General features: G+C 44.0%; 1 protein-coding gene across 5 annotated transcripts in view; it reads right to left on the bottom strand.

The window, feature by feature from the left end:
- MTHFD1L (methylenetetrahydrofolate dehydrogenase (NADP+ dependent) 1 like) overlaps positions 1 to 19938 on the bottom strand; it is a 291886-nt gene that overhangs the window by 156455 nt on the left and 115493 nt on the right. For all 5 annotated transcript variants that reach the window (XM_059714036.1, XM_019488330.2, XM_014605534.3 and 2 more), the window contains one exon: positions 12019 to 12130. In XM_059714036.1, the coding sequence (XP_059570019.1) occupies positions 12019 to 12130 (112 nt within the window). The remainder of the gene's footprint in view (positions 1 to 12018; positions 12131 to 19938) is intronic.

Here is a 19938-nt window from a genome sequence, read left to right as displayed (position 1 = left end):
GCTGCATGCCTCAAATTCCCATGCAGGTTTGGGCCCCTCAAGTCCTAGAACCATATACTCAGCTTTCCTCTCTTATAGAGACAATCCAGGATGTCTCTCTGCAAGTGAGGAACTCCAGCTTTCTCCACCTACAGACATGTGCCTTGGGGACCGTTCAGGCACAGCTCTGCAAGCAGGGAACATGATGCCTACTGTCCCGCAGGATCAATGTGCAGAACAGGCAAAGTGCATTTCACCGAGTGAAGCAGATCAGCTGTGCCAGGACACATCCCAATACAGCTGATTGGCTACATTTGGCAATAACTGTTTATGCTCTGGGAGTCAAGAAAAGACAAGGATTTCATCAAGGATGGCTGGGGGGGGGGGGGGGAACACAGGGAGAAAGAAGGGGAAAAAACCCCCAAAATAGTACACAAGACCTTAAAAACCATTACGGCTGCATCCAGATGAGCACACACATGCCTGTTGCGACATCTCAAAGCAGCTTGAGACACTGCAAGAGGCATGCTGGGAGCAAACAAATGCTCCCCACACTGCATATTTGCAGCATAGACTCTAAATTTGATGCCAAGAAATTAAAAAAACAAACAAACAAAAAAAACCTGAAAAAAGTGGTGCGGAGAGCACTCCTGGAATATGCCCCAAAGCAACTGGAAGCTGGGTCCTCCAAGGAGACACTCCGGCACCTGGCCACAGTGTCTCTATGCCTGCCCAGGCACACACACACAGTGTGCTGGGGTAAATAGGAGCAAGGCAAGGCTACAGCACTGACCTAGACCCAAGCACCATCCCCAGTAAGTAGGGACATGGGGGAGATGTGGGTGTGTGGGGAGGAGGTTTGTGGGGTTGGGGGATGTGGGCGTGGAGAGGAATTGTGTGGAGGGACACTGTGGGCGGGGAAGGACTGTGTAGAGGACTGCTCAGAAGGGGTGGGTCCCCTGCATCGCGCACAGCCCCCCTGCAGCAGCAGCAACTGTTGGGCAATGAGGGGCCTGCTGCAGGCAGAACCTGTGGCACGGGGCGGCCCTCGCTGCTTGAGAGCCAGCACAGCCTGTGCCACATATTGCGGGCCCAGTCCAGCCTGGAGGTGTGCACCTTTGAGCAGGGTCAGGCTGCTCTTGCTGTCACCCAGGGTCCTGGCACTGCACATAGGGGTCATGCATTGGGCTGGGCCAGGTCCTGCCTCCATGGAGCTGCCCTGTATGATGGCGTGCAGGACACTTGGAGGCAGGCTTGGCCCAAGGGCACATGGCCCCTGCAGGCAGTGATGGGGGTTCTGGGTGACAGCAAGCATGGCCTGGTCCTGCCTGAAGGCACATAGCCCTCCACAGAAGCCCCATACCCTCCCATAAACCTGACTCCCACAAATCCCACCCCCACAAGTTCCTCCAACTCCCCCCCCCCCAAATCTCACACCTTGCACGCCCAGCCCTCCAAATGGGTTGGGACAGGACCTGCTGGCAGGAGCCATGGCTCTGGGGGCAACTGCCACACTGCAGCCCTGCCCCATGTCCCCACCAGTGCTGGGATATGCAACCCCAAACTAAGGCAGTTCCTGGTCCCAGGAACTGCTTGGGGGTGTGATGGGCTGAGGGGGTGGTGGAGGTGGCAGCTGGGATGTCTGCAGGAGAGAGAGATAGGGGTTGGGTGTGGGGGAACACACCAGGTAGGAAAGGCTGCCAGAGCCAGGCTTAGAGTCCCCCTGCCACCCTAGAGCAACTTGTGCAGGCGGAGGCTGACCGGCTTGGAAGGGAAGTGGCTTGCCCAGCCCAGACCCTCAGCCCCAGTCAAGGGATTCCCAGGAATAGAATGGGGATCAGTCAAGGGATTCCCAGGAACAGAATGGGGCCTGGACACTGGCATAGGGAACAGAACAGCAAGGGCTGGCACTCCTCAGAGCCACAAAGTGCATGTTTAGTCATGTGTGCTGAGGCACGTATCTCTGGCACAAATTTGTGCTGCTACTATTTGAGCTGCTGCAAGTGCACGTGCATGCATGTGTGGACGCGTCCTAGCAGTGCAAAACGAAACTGTTGCTTGATCAGGGCAAGATTCCATAACCATGACTCTCATAAATCACCCAGTGACTCACCAGCATAGCTGAAGTTCTCTCTCCCTTTTTTTTTTTTTTGGAACCTCTTTTTCCTTCCTCAACAGAGTTACTGGTATTAACAAGCATTAGCACAGGTTGCAAAATCTAGCCACTAGTGGTATCTTTGAAATGCAGTATGCTACATTAATGCACTATAGCCTGCATTAGCTTGTACTTTATTTCCAGGTATTATTCTAGAAACTCCTCTCTCTACACACCCTGTATTCGACAGAGGTACATTTGAAATCAGATGTGATGCTCATGCCAACAATGAAATATCAGTTTACTTCACAGTTCTTGATGTTCTACCTCCCTGGCCTGGGAGGCTCATTTTAATTTTCACTGGCCAGCCAGGACCAGCCTCCAAAATCTGGGACCATTCCAGCCAATCTGGGATGTATGGTCACCCTACCTCAGTGGGGGACCAACATCATTTAGTGCTAACATTCTGGATGGCAAAGATCTCTAGATGCTTAATCTATGGCTGCCATACACACATGTAGACATACAAAAACCTAGAACTCTTGGTTCCAAAATGATACCTTTTATTAGACCAACTGGGAAATTACAAGAAAACTAACATGGCTACCAAGTACACCCCATACACACATGTAAGCAGTTCAGTCTCAGCAGCCAAGAAAGCTAAGCTATATTGTGACTCAGACAAGACAGAGCAGCAATGAAATTCTGCTTAAGTTCCCAGAGGGGCCTAATGTAGTGCATGTTTTGAGTACAACAACTGAATTTCAAGGGCACTGTGTGCACTTCAAAACATAGTCACTCTCTCAAACACATGGCCCAAGAGAAGGAGGTGGTGACCTTCAATATTTATTTCAATGATTTATTGAACTGTTTCAGAGTTTATTTGTCATACAGGTTAGGTATAGCATTTGTGGTGTTATTGAAATAATAATGCCTCCTCAGAATAGTAAATGTAAGGGGTAAATAATTTAGGTAGACAAAACATTGTTAAAAACATGTTTTCAAATATTCCTGCTCATTTGGGGAAAACAATTAAGCAAGAATCTCCAAACTGCCAGTGAGAAATATGGTAAAGCAATGTGATGCATTGCTACACAAACAGCTGAAGCAGATTAAAGAAACAGCAAGACATGAGCTTCTGTTAATTGCTAGTTATCTAAACTTGAGTAGAAATAATTCTGAAGATGACAAATACTGGTACAAAGAAACAAAAAAGCCTCCCTAAACTAAGGGAGATGTCAAGACCAAGGCCAAATCCACAGTTGGCATGTTGGACTCCCCACTTACATCAGTTAAAGATCTGACCTTCATAAACATGCTAACTTTTCTGGAAAAGCTATGAACACAGCTATTTGATCAGATGGTATGGAGAAATAAGGGGAAGGAAAAAAAGGTCATCACACATCATACCTAAATACAGATAAAGACACACTGTTTTCTGAATCACTGGACTTCACCTGCAATATCTCTCAGATTTTTTATTCCTAGGTTTGTTGCTGAATTAATCAGCCGTTGTCTTTATTTATCTATTTAAGTCACAAGGAAATGAGCTAAAATTAATCTAACAAATGAATTCAGGCAAGTTCTCAAACAAAAGGAAAACAAAGAACAGGACAGGAATGTACATTGCAGGCATAATCAAGAGTCATGTGAAAGCCTACAAGGCTCTGAAACACAGCGACTGGAAAAGCAATATCCTAGATCGCCAGGATGTATGAAATTACAGAAGTATTTGGTTTGGTCTCCTTCCATAGTTAAAAGCTGTCTACAATGTACAAGATACACACAGGTGCAGCACAGAAACTGGAAACAAATGGTCAAGTGGTTGGGTGTGTTTGAGACTGGCCTGCAGCAGGTCATTACAGCAATGCTCACCCGAAAACACCTGTTGACAATGATGACTAGAGGAATTTGTAGCTACCATATTTACCCAAATCCAAGATTACCTTGAATTTAAGATAATCCCCATATAATTAGATTCTAGACCTGGCAAATGATAAATTTGTTGTAATTTTCTAGGTCTAGAATCTAATTATTAGAAGGTCATCTTAAATTGGTCTCCCCTACCCCACCACATTTGCAAGAATGCAGCAGCAAGAGGGCAAGCAGTGCGAAAGCAGAGATGGAGAGGAAAAGGTGCCCAGCCGTGGAAAAAGCAAAGGCACTACAGAGTAGGTGGGGAAAAAAAGCAGCCTGACCTCTGCCCCTTGCCTCCCTGGTGCCTGCCTCTTCCCATTGCCTGACCTCTCTCCACTGCTTTCCTCATTGATTTGGGACCAGGAGAAGCCCCCACCCCAGAACTGTGTAGTGAGCAGACTCAGCAGTGTACAGGTTGCTCCTTTCCTGCCTAGCTCCCCTGCTGCCTCCTGTCTTTCCCCGCTGGATGGGAGGCAGGCTGGAATGAGGAATATGCAAATATCCACGGCTGCTCCCTAAACATAGGCCAGGAGCAGCTCTGAAGTTCCCCTGTGCCTGTGACAACTGAGAGACAGGCTATTCCATCTGGGAAGTATGAGGAGGTGCAGGGAAGTATGAGGAAGTGCAGGGAACCCAGCTTGCTGGAGACCACAACAGGAGCGCACAGATTCCTCCTTTCCCACCAGCAAGGAAGATGATAGTAAGGGAGCTGGAGGAACAGATGCTGGAAGCAGGAATCCACATGCCACTGATGATGTCCCTTGCCCAGCTGGGCTCCCTGCACAGCCACTCCTCACAAGCTCCTGGCTGGAGCAGTCTGGTACTCTATCCTAAAATACGGCTTTGTTCTCTCTATGATGAATGGGGGGGAAAAACCCTAATCTTGGAAATTGAGTAAGTGGTGGAAGAGAGCAGGGATGAAGCAGTGAAAATCTGACAATGCAAACAATGCTACTGAAAAATGATAAATGCAACAGCAAAGTCTAACAGAAAGATATTTAATACTAGATGGAATAAAAAAAATGTAAGATTAAACAACACAAGTTATCTGGCAAAGGGGATTGGATCTGAAATGCCACTACTCTTTCTAACCTATATGCGTCTATGATTGTCTTTATGAATAACTTCCATTTAGTAAAGTACAAAATAGAAAGTGTTTTAGATTTGCTGAATTTCATAATAGAGACCCGACTTCAACTACAGATACTTTTCAATCAAATGGCAATTATATTGCCATTAAAATTATTTTAAAAGACCTAGCACCATGAATTTCTCTCACGTGTAAGGATAAATAGCTGGTTATAGAATCAGAAGATGGTTTACACTTTTGAAGAGCTTCAACTGAAAACTTTGTATAATTGGTTTAAAACATGGGTGTCAAGGTTGTTGAGTGCCCTGGGTTGGATCTAGACTGCAGGGATTAGTGCAGGAGAGACAACCCACAAGTGGTGGCATTAAAGCCTACGGCTACCAGAGCAATTGTTTTGGCAGTTCTGAAACCCAGGGAGTTACTGCTACAGCTGCTTGTCACCTTTTCCCTTGCTACCTATCTTAGTTGCCAGGAACAACTAAAGCACACAATTTGGTGGTGGGCTAGTGGAAGATGGAGAGGTGAGCTACATTAATTTCCTGGACTCTGGAGTAGCACCAAAACAGCCGTGATTAACACTGATGGACAGGCTCCAGCAGCCTTGGTGATAAACTCTGATGCCCAAATCCAGGCTGCAGAGGTGGCTGACACAACCAATAGGAAACACTGAAGGCCAGCTGACCCATCTCTGCCAGCCAAATCTGGCCTGTCGGCCATATTTTTCCCACCTTGGGTTTAAAAGAAATAAAGTGCAACTGAATTATATCAATGGTATGTTTTAGCAGTAGAGTATCATTAAAATATAAGGATGACACAGAGTTGGAGAGGAGTATTGAAACAGGGTGCTAATTCTTTTATTTAATTCTGATAATAATACAGATAATTTTGCAATATAAATATTTAGCATAGTGGGTAATACAACACAACGTAAAATCATTCAACATTGTCTAGATTCAACAAACTCCTTTAACACTTGGGGTAGGGACAGAAGTTACATATAAACCAGTATATGCGATTGGAAACCAGTTCAAATCTATAACACAACAGAAGTTCAGTGCATATAAATTGCTTTGAAAATGGCCAAAACCAATTTAAGATAAACCTGGACAGATGCAGTATCAGACAGCTTGGATATGGAGGGGGTATGGGACAGAAATTCAATAAACTGATTTAACCTAAATCAGTTAACTCAGCCCCCAGCATCCCAGGATACTTTGCAGCTCCCCCAGAAACCCCACCTCTCACAGGGTGGGCAGTTCAGTCTTGGCCCAAGCTGTCTCCTCCAGCTGAGCCAACAGGCGTGCTCTCGTGCCCCCCAGCACCTGGCCTGGGTCACTGCAGGCACATGGCTGCATTTCCGGGATCACAAGTGAACATCTGTTCACTTGCTTATTGGTTCAATCTTTGCAACCAGGGCCATCCCAGGGGGAGGCGGGGCAGTGAATCAAGGCGACTGCCCTGGGCCCTGCGCTTTCCAGGGCCCCGTGGAGCCAGGCAGAGCAGCTGGGGTGATTCCATGCTACTGCCGGCTTCATGTCTGGCCACTCAACAGCCCCCCCCCGCATCTGCTGCCAAATCCAACGTGTCCGGCTGCTTAGCACACGCCCCCCCAAATCCGCCCACAGGCTTCCTTGTGTCCGGGGGTGGGGCCCTGCACAGGCTGATTTGCCCCAGGCCCTGCATCCTGTTCAGGTCGTCTCTGTATGCAGTTTAGACTAAGCTGTGAAGATTTAATTAATTCAACCTCAGGCTTTTGGACTGTCTGTACTTAACCTAAGTAAACTTGGTTCTTGCTTGTTTTATATAAAATATTCATAACTCAGGATGAACCCATTCTCTTATGCAGTGTTTGTAGCTTTTCATATACAAGAACCTTCCTAATAACATGATCCATCAGTTAAAACAATGATGCACCACCACTTTATAAGCATGAATCGAGAGACTAAGACTACATGATTTATTTGCTCAGTCACAATCATACTTATATGATGCAAGAGAACTTACCTGCCTTCCCATTAATTGAATAATAATCCATTCCAGGTCAGGGGAATTAATCAGTTTGATATAAAGCAACTGTGTGTGCAAGAACTAATTCTTGGAGACTAAGTCAAATTAGTCATTACACGCAGCGGCTGTACTCAAAGTATGGCACAGTATCTGTACTTTCATTAAAAACTTGTGTTGCAGTAGCACCTAGTGGAAGCAAATGAGGCCAGGGCCACACACGGGGGGAGGTAGGCTTGTTGTAACAACTCAACATTATAATTAGTAGGATTTTTCTGGTGAAAGTTTCACAGAGGGGCATGGTGAAGTAGGCACTTGATACTAAGCAATGTATGTAACTACTGATTCTCTAGATCATGGTGTACATGTAAGAGGTCTAGTCATATGCCCGATTAATCTGTTTTTGGCTTATGAGCCCAACTTGAGAGGGGCACAGCTTGTTACAAGTATCGCAGGCTCATATGTTGTCTGAGTTGGAGTACAAGTTTACAGCATGCTCACTTTGCTTCCATCCTCTGGATCAAAGCCACTTCATGCTGAGCTTCACCCAGTGCCAGATGTTCCCTCCAGATTGGATGGGATTCTGTGCTCCTCCCAGTCTTCTCCCATTCTCCTAATATGGCCAATCCATCACAACTTCCTTTTCTTGATAGTGGTTTCTAAGTGTCAGTACTGTGTTCTAGGTACTTCTGTGTTTGGTATTCTGTCTTCCCACTTTATTTTCAGGATTTTACACAGACATCTCATGTGGAAGCTGTTTAGTCTCTTGATGTGCCTAGCATACATAGTCCAACTTTCTGGATCATAAAGCAGAGATGACAGCACACAAGTCTCACAGATTCGCATCTTTACCTTAGCTGATAGTTTGCTGTTGCATGTTTCTGTAACAGCCCCAAACTCGTAGCTGCTCTTCCGATTCTGTTAGTCAGTTCAGTCAAGGTCAAGACTCTGCTGATAACAGAAACCATGTAGCAAAAATTGTCAATGACACCAAGAGATGTGTCCTCCAGAGTGATGTCAAATATTATTTTTTTCACTCCTTGGTATATGATCACAATCTTATTTAGACCAATTGCCACCCTGAAGCTCTTGCATGATTTAGAAAACCTGATCAAGAGATTTTGCAAGGAAGATTCACACTCTGGGCAATCAAGGCCACATCATCCGTAAAAAGGAAATCTCTCAGAACCAGTTCTTTGACCTTGGTTTTCACTCTAAACCTTGAGATGCTGAACAAGCCTCCATCTAATTGGGTTCAAAGATAAATGCCATCATTGTTGTCCTTGAATACATGAAGAAGCAGGAATGAAAAGTAGATATTAAAAAGCACAGGGTCTAAGACACATCTGTTTCACTGTTGTTGATGCCAAAGACATTTGATTCTTTCTTTTCATACACGACAGCTGCCTTCATACTTTGATGTTATAAGCGAATGATGTTCAACAGTTTGCAGGGGGGGGGGCCGACAACCCAGTTACTTCAGAACAGTAAAAAGGCCCTGTCTGCTGAAAGTACTGAATGCCTTTGTCAGATCAGTGAAGGCTATGTACAGCAGTATTTGTTTTTCTCAATGCTTCTCTTGCAGTTGCTTGACTGAAGATATTGTATCAATGGTGGAGTGTCCTGAGAGAAAACTACATTGACTTGACTAAGCAATGAGTATGTAAATATAGACAGATGCTCTGTGAATGTTTAGCAAATTTCATGACTTTTGTTTTTGGCCTATTTGAAGAGGGTCAGACATTACAACACTTGAAATGCTGTCCACCATCTTGTCTTCCTTAAAGCTTTCACTATTGCTAGATAGGCATCTGGCTGGGATCATCTGAACCCAGAACTCTTTCCTGCCTATGCAGGGGGTCAGATTTGATGATCTATTGAGGTCCCTTCCAGCCCTAACATCTATGTATGCATCTATGCTCTCACTAGCAACAGTGAGAATATTTTGTCAGAAAAGAATAGAGTAGACAAAATAAGACCTGAATTTACTAAAGCACTTAACCATATACTTGTAAGTGCACATTTAAGTGCTCTGCTGAACAGGGATGGATGAAAGTATATACTGAAGCACTTTGCAAATCAGGGCCTAAGACTTCTTTAATTCAGGGTTTAGAGGAACCAAGTCCAACCTGTTTTAAAGCTAAAGAAGAGTCAGTTTTATGAAGATTTATTTTTGTGGATTTTTGATATAACCTGCCAATGTAACTAAAGAAGAACATCTGGATTTGATGACCCTCTGGCCTCTTGAAGCCATTCAAGCTGTGCTGCCTCACGTTCTGGCAGAGGAAGTGGGGCTAAAAATAATAATTCATAATAAAGAAAACACATGGAAAAGGATGGCATTTAAAACACATCTGTTATCAAAAAGCACATACACATACTCTAACTACCTGATAGAACCTTTGAGATGAAATGAATGCAGAAACAAGCAACAACAAAAGATAGTTCTTTTACACTCTGTATCTTGGATATAGTTTCAAACACATCTATGACATCCTACCTCCATTGTGGTGATATGAAACAGACTTGAAATGAAACTGGAAAGGTTACTGACTGTAGCAAGAGGAAGTTATTTGAATGAACAGAAAAGCACTACTCCTTAGGAGCATTTACTTTAATTTAAAAATGTCATGTAATAATGAAATGGATATAATACTATAGTGATTACACTATGGAGCAATAATTAATATATCCAAAATACAAATGTTCTCACCTAGCATAGGCCTTTAGATCATATGGGAATAAATGGATCCTTTCCAAAGGTATTATCAGCAAAATTAATAGTGTCTTGGCCATGAGTGCAATAGTGGTACATTTTAAATAGATTATTACCACTGCATGAAATTCTTTAAAATTGCATTTCAGCCTATGTGCAAAAACCTCATAATAAAGTTAAATAAAATTAAAGGATCCAACTATTATTTTGTGATCCAAAGACCAAACAAAAAAGATTACTCGAGTTATTACAGCCATTAATAAAAGTTTAATTTCCTTTGCCATTTAGACAATGAAAACAAAAATGAAAAAAAGCTTTTAAAGTGATTTTATAAAATAATTTTTACTACTACCCAATAAAAACTGAACATGAATATGACTGGTGAATATTTGTTCTAAGATTTCCTACAGATTAGAAGGTGATCTCTTCAAAATTAACATCCAGAAATGAAGTATTAGAATAATCAAAATTTTGTGGAAGAGGTAGAAAAATTCAATTTAATGGAATAAAGACAAATCAAACACGCAGTCTGCTTTGTTTTAGACATTCTTGGCTACTATTCAAGTCATGTAAAAAACCTACAACAAGAACGGGGTGGATCTCCCCCTCCCATCCCTTTTGATTCCTGCCCCACCCAAAGTTTAAAACCAGATGCCTGGATGTAGCAGCAGCAATTCTATTCAGGCAGCAGTAACGCAGTAATTTGAGGTCCTGGCTCCTTATAATACACCTGATTCTTTCTAAACTCTATTCTACAGGTGTTAATGATCCTCTCTTTTTTAATGGTCTTTAATAGTTCCAGTAATCAATGTATCCTTTGTTCTGCAATTCTGTTGTCTGATGGGAGCTAATTACTAGGAGCAATTCTCACAGCCCTGTGAAATATATCTATTTAAAAAAAAGCTTGAATTATATGGAACTCAGGGTTATCATTTATTATCCATGCTGGGGATGGAAACACAGGTGTGTGCGTGCACAAACACATGCACACACACAGTTTGTATTTTAGAACTTAGCAGGGGATCAGGGAAACAGGCAACCGTAACTTAAGTATTTTCATAAAATAAAAGCCTCGCCACTGCAGAAAATGTGGATGTCCATGCTAAAGTCACTATGCATCTAAACGTGTCTAAAGGATGGTTAATTTACTTCTGTCCTTGATACCCAGAAGTGCACATTTATATTTAATCAGTTTACAGCACAAAGCCCAACCTACTGTTTTTGCAGAGATGCATTGTTCATGAAAACCAACAAAGCAAACTTGCATGCCATGCCATTTTACAAAAATGAAAGTGTTGAGTAGGAAGGAACAAAGCTGTTGTAAAGGAAAAAAATATCAAACACTGTTTAAGCACGAGTGCCCTACATTTTGTAACAACAAAGATGTAACCATTTCTGCTAAACGACTTGCAATTACATTGCACCATATTTTTGTTCATCTGTATTATCCACCTCTGGAAACAATGTCTTTATAGGCACACTAACATAACCACTATCTAAAAATAATCAATACTTCTGTTAACTGAGATTTTTTTTTAAATAGATATTTTAAATCTAATTTACTTTCCATTATTTGAGCTTCGAGTTTATTTTGCCTGTCACTCAGTTTAGATGATGAAGAGAGACTTCCTGGGTTTATACCTATAGAATCATGCTGTTATTGTTTGAATTCACAACACAGAAGAAGAGGGTTTAAATAGCAATCATCCTCTAATAAAAGTCACTTGAAACTGCTTTTTTAGGTTCCATGGTTGACTTTCACATCAAATTTACCAAGTTTACATGGGAAAAAAATGTATTTCCAAAGGTCAGCAGTACAATCTCAACCTGGAATCTCAAACAAGCTGAGCTCTTTCTGGCTCTGATACCATCAATAATGAAAATGTACAATTTAAATTTAAGTAACCGTTTTATGCAGAGGTCATTTGAGCTGTCAAGAGTTTTTCCATCCATGTGGTTCCCAGTGAATGTTGAAAGTCTCAGTAAAATGAACAGGTCAGACTGTAAGTGTATCTTTTGATTAAGTAGAAGCCATTTTTGCACTTATCTTTGAAGAGGCTTAAAAATATGTCATCGACTATATGTTTAGAACAACCTACCAACATGCCTCATCCATTTTATTCTTCCATTAACACTTGTTGTTTGTGGAAACTATACAGTTATACAGACCAGCTTATTGGTTACTATTCACAACAGAGTATCCAAAGAATTACTTACCCACAAATCCTTCTTCTCCAACTAGTTTAAGGGCAATTTTGTCTGCCAAAACAGAAGAATTCCCATGTGCAATATTGGCAAAAGGTCCAGCATGCACAAATACAGGAGTCCCCTGACAAATATGAAAAAAAAATAGTTAATATGTATGAATAATGTAACAGCCAGAAAAGGGAACTAATTCTACAGATCAACTTAGAGACCAAAAACCCTTCTGTCTAGGTACTGCACTAAATGGAAACTTGTCTGACTTAAAGAGAGGTAAAAGTAACTGGTAATTTGTTGTTTTTTTTTTAAACTTTTAGTGACATGTTAGGGCCATAACTGCATTCACAGAAGAGCCTAGATATGACAAAAAATGATCTACAGCAAAAGTTCCGTTATCTGGCACCCATGGGAAATGGGGGGTGCCAGATAACCAAATGTGCCGGTTATCTGAGAGGTGTCTTTGCCTGGTCAGGCAAAGACAGCCCTCCCGCTGCGTCCACATCTCAGATTAACTGTGCTGTCCCTCCTGCCCCTCCCTGGGTGACAGTGTGCTGGGGGAAGGGGGGGGGGGGAGGGCGGCTCCGCGCAGACTGCTTTCCCCTGCGCAGGCTGCTTTCCCCCAGCTGTGAGATTTGACAAAACTGAAAGTCCCGCTTCTGGTTTCCCTTTTGCCATGTCAACCGGCATGCCGGTTAATAGAGCAAGCCAGTTAATGAAGTGCTGGTTAATGTGGCTTTTACTATATACCAATAGCAGAAATCAGAACTACTGAATGACAGTAGTTCAAACTACACAGCAGCATATTCCACAGATTTCTACACAAGGTTCCTTACATTACTATAGTATTCTAGAAGCCCCAACTGTCTCTGTTACATTTGGTTAAACAAATAGGGGCATAGAGGGAAGAGAACTCTTCTGTCTCAAAGAGCTGAAAATCTAAATAATAAAATGAGGTGAATGTAGGCACAGAGGGGAGTAATAAGGAAAGAAGAATGTCATCGGTCAGACTGATAAAGACCAAGAATACAGTATTCCAACTGCCTTTCTGTTTACAAGGGTTATTTTTGGAGGCATCAAAGGAAAGGAGTTTTAAGGAAGGAATTCATAAAATAAAACAAAAAGGAAGGGAAGTGTATTAACAAAAAATTTTGGTCTGAATCAGTATCTGAGCAGAATGCATGCATGATAAAATATTTTATCTAATATATTTTAATCCTCAAATAGAAAGGGATGCAATTTTAGCCGTTTGGCTGTAAAACATAAACAATGTTTTATTTTTTTGTATTAAAATATGGTAACATTTTCAAGATATTCTAGTTGGAGACAGAGTAAGTAAACAGCCTTAGATTATCTAGAAGATAAAGCTAATTGCTCCTTATATTTTTATTTTTGAGAAATAGCTTAATAATTTGATATGCAAAAGAATCAACTCCTAAGATTTCCATATTCTTTACAGAACGCCATAACAATTTAGTTAGGGTGGTGAAACAGTAAAGTTACCAAAATTAACTTAAATCTTCCTTATACCATTTAAAAAGCTTCAGTACTTAATAAAGGAAAAGACTACTTCAGGGGGAACCAGCAAAAGCAGATGACTCGACATTTTAAAATTACTTTATTTAAGCAACCTATTTTAGTTCATCCCTTTCATAGAATATCAACCACAATAAATTAAATCTTGTATCTTCTCAATCTATGAAAGAAACATTACCCTTTTTGTTTAGAAGAGATACAGTAGCATTTAAGACTCTTACATATTAAGCTTCAGGGTTCATATATCTTCTGAAGTGAGCTCTTGCTGTCAAAATCTTATACATCTTTAATTCAGTTGTCTACCCTGTGATTTGCCTGAACCTCATAGTAACAGTGCTAACTACACCTCTGTGGTTTTATCAATGTTAGGAAAAAGAAGTGTGCATGGGACTGTATATGGAAGGGATGCTACCTAGAAGACAAATTTTCATGAACCAGCTAATGGCTACCCCGCTCTGCCATTCATATCTTGAAAATGAAAGAGTGGAACAAAAAAAAGAAGAAAAAGTGAAACAAAAATCATGCCCCGAAACAAGGAGAATTATATTATCATCACTACTATACTGCTGACCCAGTGTATCATGCAGGGACTACAGCAGTGAAATGCTTGTTAGCGTTTTAGACATTTAGGGAAAAAAAATCTTAAATAAAAAAAAAAAAAAATCAATGCAGAGGAAACCTGTATATTCCAGTTTAGTTTCCAAACGTCCTCAGCCTCAGTATTCTCTTGTTTTTAAAGAATGACGTACGAGAGAACTTCAGGTTGCCCTGGCTGTTTCCTATTCCAGCTGTGGTGGCGGGCATCAGAAAGACTTTCAAGGACAAGATGATGGATGGATCACCATGAGAAGAATCCACATGGAACACTGTCAACTTTAGGAAGATGCTCATGCTAGCATAGGTTCATTGACTAGCAGAAGTCAGCATGGGGCCTTTTAGAATTTTGGATAGCATTGGGCAAGACAGGGTGGCTGTACATTTGGATGGTACTCTGAAACAGTGGCCAGGTGGACTTGGTTCAAATTAAAGGAGTGCCAATTGCACCCTACCTTCAGCAAATAATCAAGGATCTTCAGTACTGGGATGATGGGCAGTCCATAACCACCACCATTTCTACTTAGCAATTAGCTCTTCTGGTGAAATTTTTCATATCCTTTATCAGGATTTTGTGATTTTGTAGGTTGCATTCCCTTTCTGTAGTACTTAAACAGACCATCAACTGCTGAGGCTGTGGGCCTGATGGAAGAACTAACCGCGGTCTGAGACAAAGTTTGATGGTCAGGAAATCAGATAATTGGCTGCAAGGACATCTGTATCAGGTTGGTCAGCCAAAACTCAGCCATTAGGGCTGATGAGCATGACCTGATTCTCTCTGGCATTGACAACTGGTCTGGGAATAAGTGGATGCGTGTAGAGGAAGACTTAAGCAGAAGGAAAGTTTCCAGCAGCGACTTCTTGAAAAGGAATCTGTGGACACAGAATGTTGCTCCTCAGGCCCCTCAATGGGTCTCTGACAAATGTGTTGGCTCCTTTGCAAACACATAGGGCTGTGCGAGGCTTCCGACAGAGCTTCGGATCCAGAGAAGCTTTAGATGCTTCGGTGTCCGAAGCAGCATGTCCAGATCGAAGCACTGGCTTTGTTAGGCTTTCCAAAGTGGTTCAGAGCTCCCAAAGTGCTTTGGAAAAGCTTCGGAGCTTCTTTGGAGATCCAGCCATAGGGTATAATGGGGAATCAATGAAATATCTATAACTTTGTTGTTTTTTGTCTGATTTGGATGAAACTTGCAGGGGTGGTAGTCTGTACTGAGAGCATGACACCTGTGAAGTTTCAAGAAGGTCGGTGCAGGGGTTCAGGGGGAATTGCACCTCAAATTCTTGAAAGCAAAACTGATGTCACATGTGTTACATCACAGGGGGGTAAAAACTGCAGGCGAAGTAGCCCCTGGTGAGGCCACGAAGCCTGCCAAGTTTCAAGATTAGTGCAGGGGGTTGGGGGGAATTGCATCCCAAATTCTTGAAAGCAAAACTCATGTCACGCCTATGTGTTACACCACAGGGGGGTGAAAACTGTAGGAGTGGTGGCTCCTGGTGAGGCCCCGAAGCCTGACAAGTTTCAAGAATATCAGTGCAGGGGTTTGGGGGGAACTGCCCCTCAAGCTGTGGACAAGCAAAACTCGTGCCAGGGGTGACACAGTGTGTATTAAGGCACAGCGGGCTGAAAGCTGCAGGGATGGTGGCCCCTGCTGCGGCCACAAAGCCTGCCAGCTGTCGAGGAGATCGGTGCAGGGGGGTTCTGGGAACCTGCACCTCTAGCTGCTGACAGACAAAACTCGTGACATGGCTGCTTGTGCAACTGTGTCTGTCTTGGGACCTAGGAGACCTACTGCAGGCCTGGCTGCTAAGCTACTGTGTTACCAGTTACCAATCAATCATGATTCACTCAGGGACCAGCTCAATACACAGTAGCTAGCTAATGTAGCCAGTTAATTATGATCAATTAACACCTACAAAAGCAGAGACTAAGGAGAGGAAATAATCAATACAGACAATCAAATCCCCCAAGACAGAGAGTCAGTTGCACAAGCACCCATGTCATCAGTTTTGTCGGTCAGCAGCTAGGGGTGCAGGGCCCCAGAACCCCCCTGTACCGATCTCCTCGACAGCTGGCAGGCTTCGTGGCCTCAGCAGGGGCCACCATCCCTGCAGCTTTCACCCTGCTGTGCCTTAACACACGCAGTGTCACCCATGGCACGAGTTTTGCTTGTCTGCAGCTTGAGGTGCAGTTGCCCCCCAAACCCCTGCACTGATCTTCTTGAAACTTGGCAGGCTTTTTGGCCTTACCAGGAGCCACCAGCCCCACAGTTTTGACCCCCCCTGTGTTGTAACACATATACCTGACATGAGTTTTGCTTTCAAGAACTTGGGGTACAGTTGCCCCCAAACCCCTGCACCAATCTTCTTGAAACTTGGCAAACTTCATGCTCTCAGCAGGGGCTACCACCCCTGCAAGTTTCATCCAAATCGTACAAAGAACAACAAAGTTACAGATATTTCATTGATTCCCCATTATACCCTATGGTCGGATCTCCGAGGTGGCTTCGAAGCTTCAGAGCTGCTTCGGCCAGATCGAAGCAGGAACCTGGTCCAGAGCTCTAGATCCGATCCCTGGCATCCGAAGCAGCCAGATCGGATCACTGCCGACTCGCACAGGCTTACAAACATGTTTATCAGCAGCGTCCCCACTGATGGAACATCAAGCTTGTGATAGGTGTTCCCTATAGGAATCAGTCTGTGGTTGGTGATGAATTACCTGCTCAAGACCATTGCCAGGTCACTGCTGACTGCTGGAGGAAGTATAAAGCTATCAAGGTTATGCCAGCCCAATGATACCATTCCAAGAACTTGATGGCTTCTCTGCAGGATGGGGAGAGAGAAAAAGTATGGGGCCCCCCTTGCCCATTTTAGTGCATGGCTAAGGTATTATCTGTCAATATGTATGGTACAAAATGTTACAGAACAGAGAGAAACATCATACATGCTAGGAGGCTTATGTGTAGCTTGCATCCTGTGAGAACTAGACTGCTTGTATCTCTGGAGAGCTTGGAGATAGATACTTCTTGTATCCTTGGATAAGGCAATTCATCTCTGACCAGTGTGTCACACTGTGACACTGATCAAGATGGTACCTTTTCGGATGATGCTAGTCTATAGCCACTGCTCGCCATCAGAAAGTTTATGGCAGTACTATGATTCTTCCGTTTGCTAGTGCAAGAGAACAAACTGATCACAGCAAAGACTGCAGTGGTCTCAAAGTCTGGTAAATGGCATCATATATTTGCATGTGTGGACACAAGGTTTAACAACAAAAACGTAAGGCTATTTATTATCACTAACTGTGATCTAGTGAATATCTTTGAAGAGTAAATTTATGCTGCTGCAGCTGCTGTTAACTTTATCATGTAAGATATAAATGACATACATGTCCCTTAAGTTAAGAGCCATGAACCAGTCCCAAGTCTGAACGAGGGGGGAAAGATGGAGGCAAGTGCTGCTCTTCTGGATCTGGAATGTTTCATAGTATTTGTTCAGACTCTTTCAGATAGGAGAAAAAGTCCCTTTTCTTTAGAAGAAGCCTCTTCCCTCTACTTGTGAAGGATCTCTTTCATGGCTCATGGACAAAGCAAAAAAGGACTCTTTTTGCAGCAAACAAGGAACAAAAATACATTGCATAACCATAATATCTACACCAAGGGTTGGCAACATTTTTGACACCCACAACGTTGGCTTGTAAGCATTACAGGGTACCATCTCTAGGGAAGCCGTAAAGCCCCTGGAGACAAAAACATTTTTGTACCCTGCTCTACAGGGAGTCTGCCCTGCTCTTACCCATCGTGTCTTGATGTTAATTGGTATAAAGAATAAGGGAAGATGCCCTCGTCTTATGATGACCATGAGGTTTGTGGTCAAGGTCTTATTGGCCAATTGTGCATCTTCATTCTGCCCCTACACCACACCTTAAGCCTCACAGATGTCATCCTCATTGATGTTTTTTCTCTTACAGCCCTTCTCTGGGCCCTCAGACCCCTGAGCTTCACTCAGCCTGACTATGGGCCCTCAGACCCCTCAATCTCTTGGCTCAGACCCTCCCTGGGCTGCTGGACCCCTCGGTCCCCCCTTTTGGCCTGTCTCTGGGTTGTTAGACCCCTTTGGTTTCTCATCTGGCCTATCAGACCCCTTAGACTATCATTTCTTTCTGGGCTGCTGGGGTCCTCGGTTTCTCACCTGGCCCCTCTCTGGGCTGCCAGACCCCTTTGGTCTCTTCCTGGATCCTTACAGTCCCACGGTTTTCCCCAACCACTCTCTAGGGCTATAGACCCTTATGGTCCCACGCTATTCCCGGCCCCTTCCTGGGCCTCTGGACCCTTCTGGTCCCACTCTCTAAGCTCTTCCTGGGCCTTTGGGCCCTTCTGGTGTCACTCTTTCCTCGGTCCCTGCCTGGGCCTCTGGCCCCTTTTGGTCCTTGTCTTTCTTGGCCCCTGCCTGGGCCTTTGGAACTATGTGGTCTTGCCCTTGCTCTTATTTCCAGGTCAGCTCCCCTAGCTTTTCCCCGCCAATGGGTAACCAGCAAGGCAGTGGAGGCTGGGGTTATGGGGCACCCCAGACTGGTCCTTCCCTGGGGCTTGGCCCTTTCTAGGGGCTTTCTCTTGGGGCTGCTCCACCGTGAGCAGTCCCACCACGGCGACCCTAAACCCCAGTAGGGTGCAACTTTCAGTTATACCCAGGACTGACCTCCCAGCTGTCCTGCCCCAATCATCATTACCCCTCTGGGGCTCAGTCGCTCTCCTCCAGGCCTCCTGGCCCTGGCTTGCTCTCTCTTTGACCCTCCTTCACTTCCGATGGCCACATCACAGCCATCACCATTCTGAGCCTCAGTTTCTCTGACCTCTTCCTCTTCGGCAATGGTCCCATCTGGACCTTTGGCCTATCCTAGGCCCTGGCCTCACCTTGGGCCCGTTGAGCACTCTGGGCCCCTCTCTGGCTCTGGCAATCTTTCACTGTGGCCACCTCCAGTCCTGGGCCCCTCCCAGGGTCTTGGCCCCCTTGACAAGCTGGCGAGATTATCTGGGTCACTCATTCCACAGCTGTTTCTCTTGACTCCTCCTGACCTTCATATAGCTGTGACTTGGCCATCGTCATTCTGGGCTGCAGGACCATTGATCCCCTTCCTCTCTGGCACTGGTTTCCATCAATCTGTGGCCTACCCTAGGTCCTGGCCCCACCTCGGGCCAGTGGAGAACTCCAGTCCCCTCTCTGGTTCCTGTCCAGTTGGTGAAGAACTTAATTTCCTCAAAGTCTGCTATATTCACCTGGATTTCCTTCAAAATAACAGGTGCCTTTTTAAAGCAGAGTCTTGATGCATGCCTGTCAGTCACATTTCTACTATTTCTAATGGGACAAGCATTTTCTGCTTGATGATTCAAAGACAGGAGAGAGAAGCACATCTCTAGGAGCATCAGTACCTTTGGATTTGGGTCCAGTGCCAGGGCCTTCAAGCAAAGGTGCCTCTTACAAAGCTAAGATTAAGTGTGTCGGTAATAGATTAGCCATTGGTACCAATGCTAGTCTCCCAGTCTTTTGTACTGCCTTCTTAGATAGTATTTTCCTTCTATCCCTCAATATCAAAGGGATTTGAAACATCTGTTTCTAAAGAAGAAAGAGAAACAAGGGATGTTGGATCCCTAGTTTCCCCAGGGCAGTAAGAGAAACAAGGGATGACTGTGGCTCTGCTCCCCTTTGTGGCCTTGAATGGAAACGTGAAGTAGCCTAGGGCGTGTGTGTTGCTCAAGGACACTTCTATGCAAGAAAGTTCTGAGACTGGAGGCTGTGGGATCTACAGAGACA

The sequence above is a fragment of the Alligator mississippiensis genome, chromosome 1, assembly GCF_030867095.1.
Source record: "Alligator mississippiensis isolate rAllMis1 chromosome 1, rAllMis1, whole genome shotgun sequence".
Lineage (NCBI taxonomy): Eukaryota > Metazoa > Chordata > Crocodylia > Alligatoridae > Alligator > Alligator mississippiensis.
This window is presented reverse-complemented; position numbering and strand designations above follow the sequence as displayed.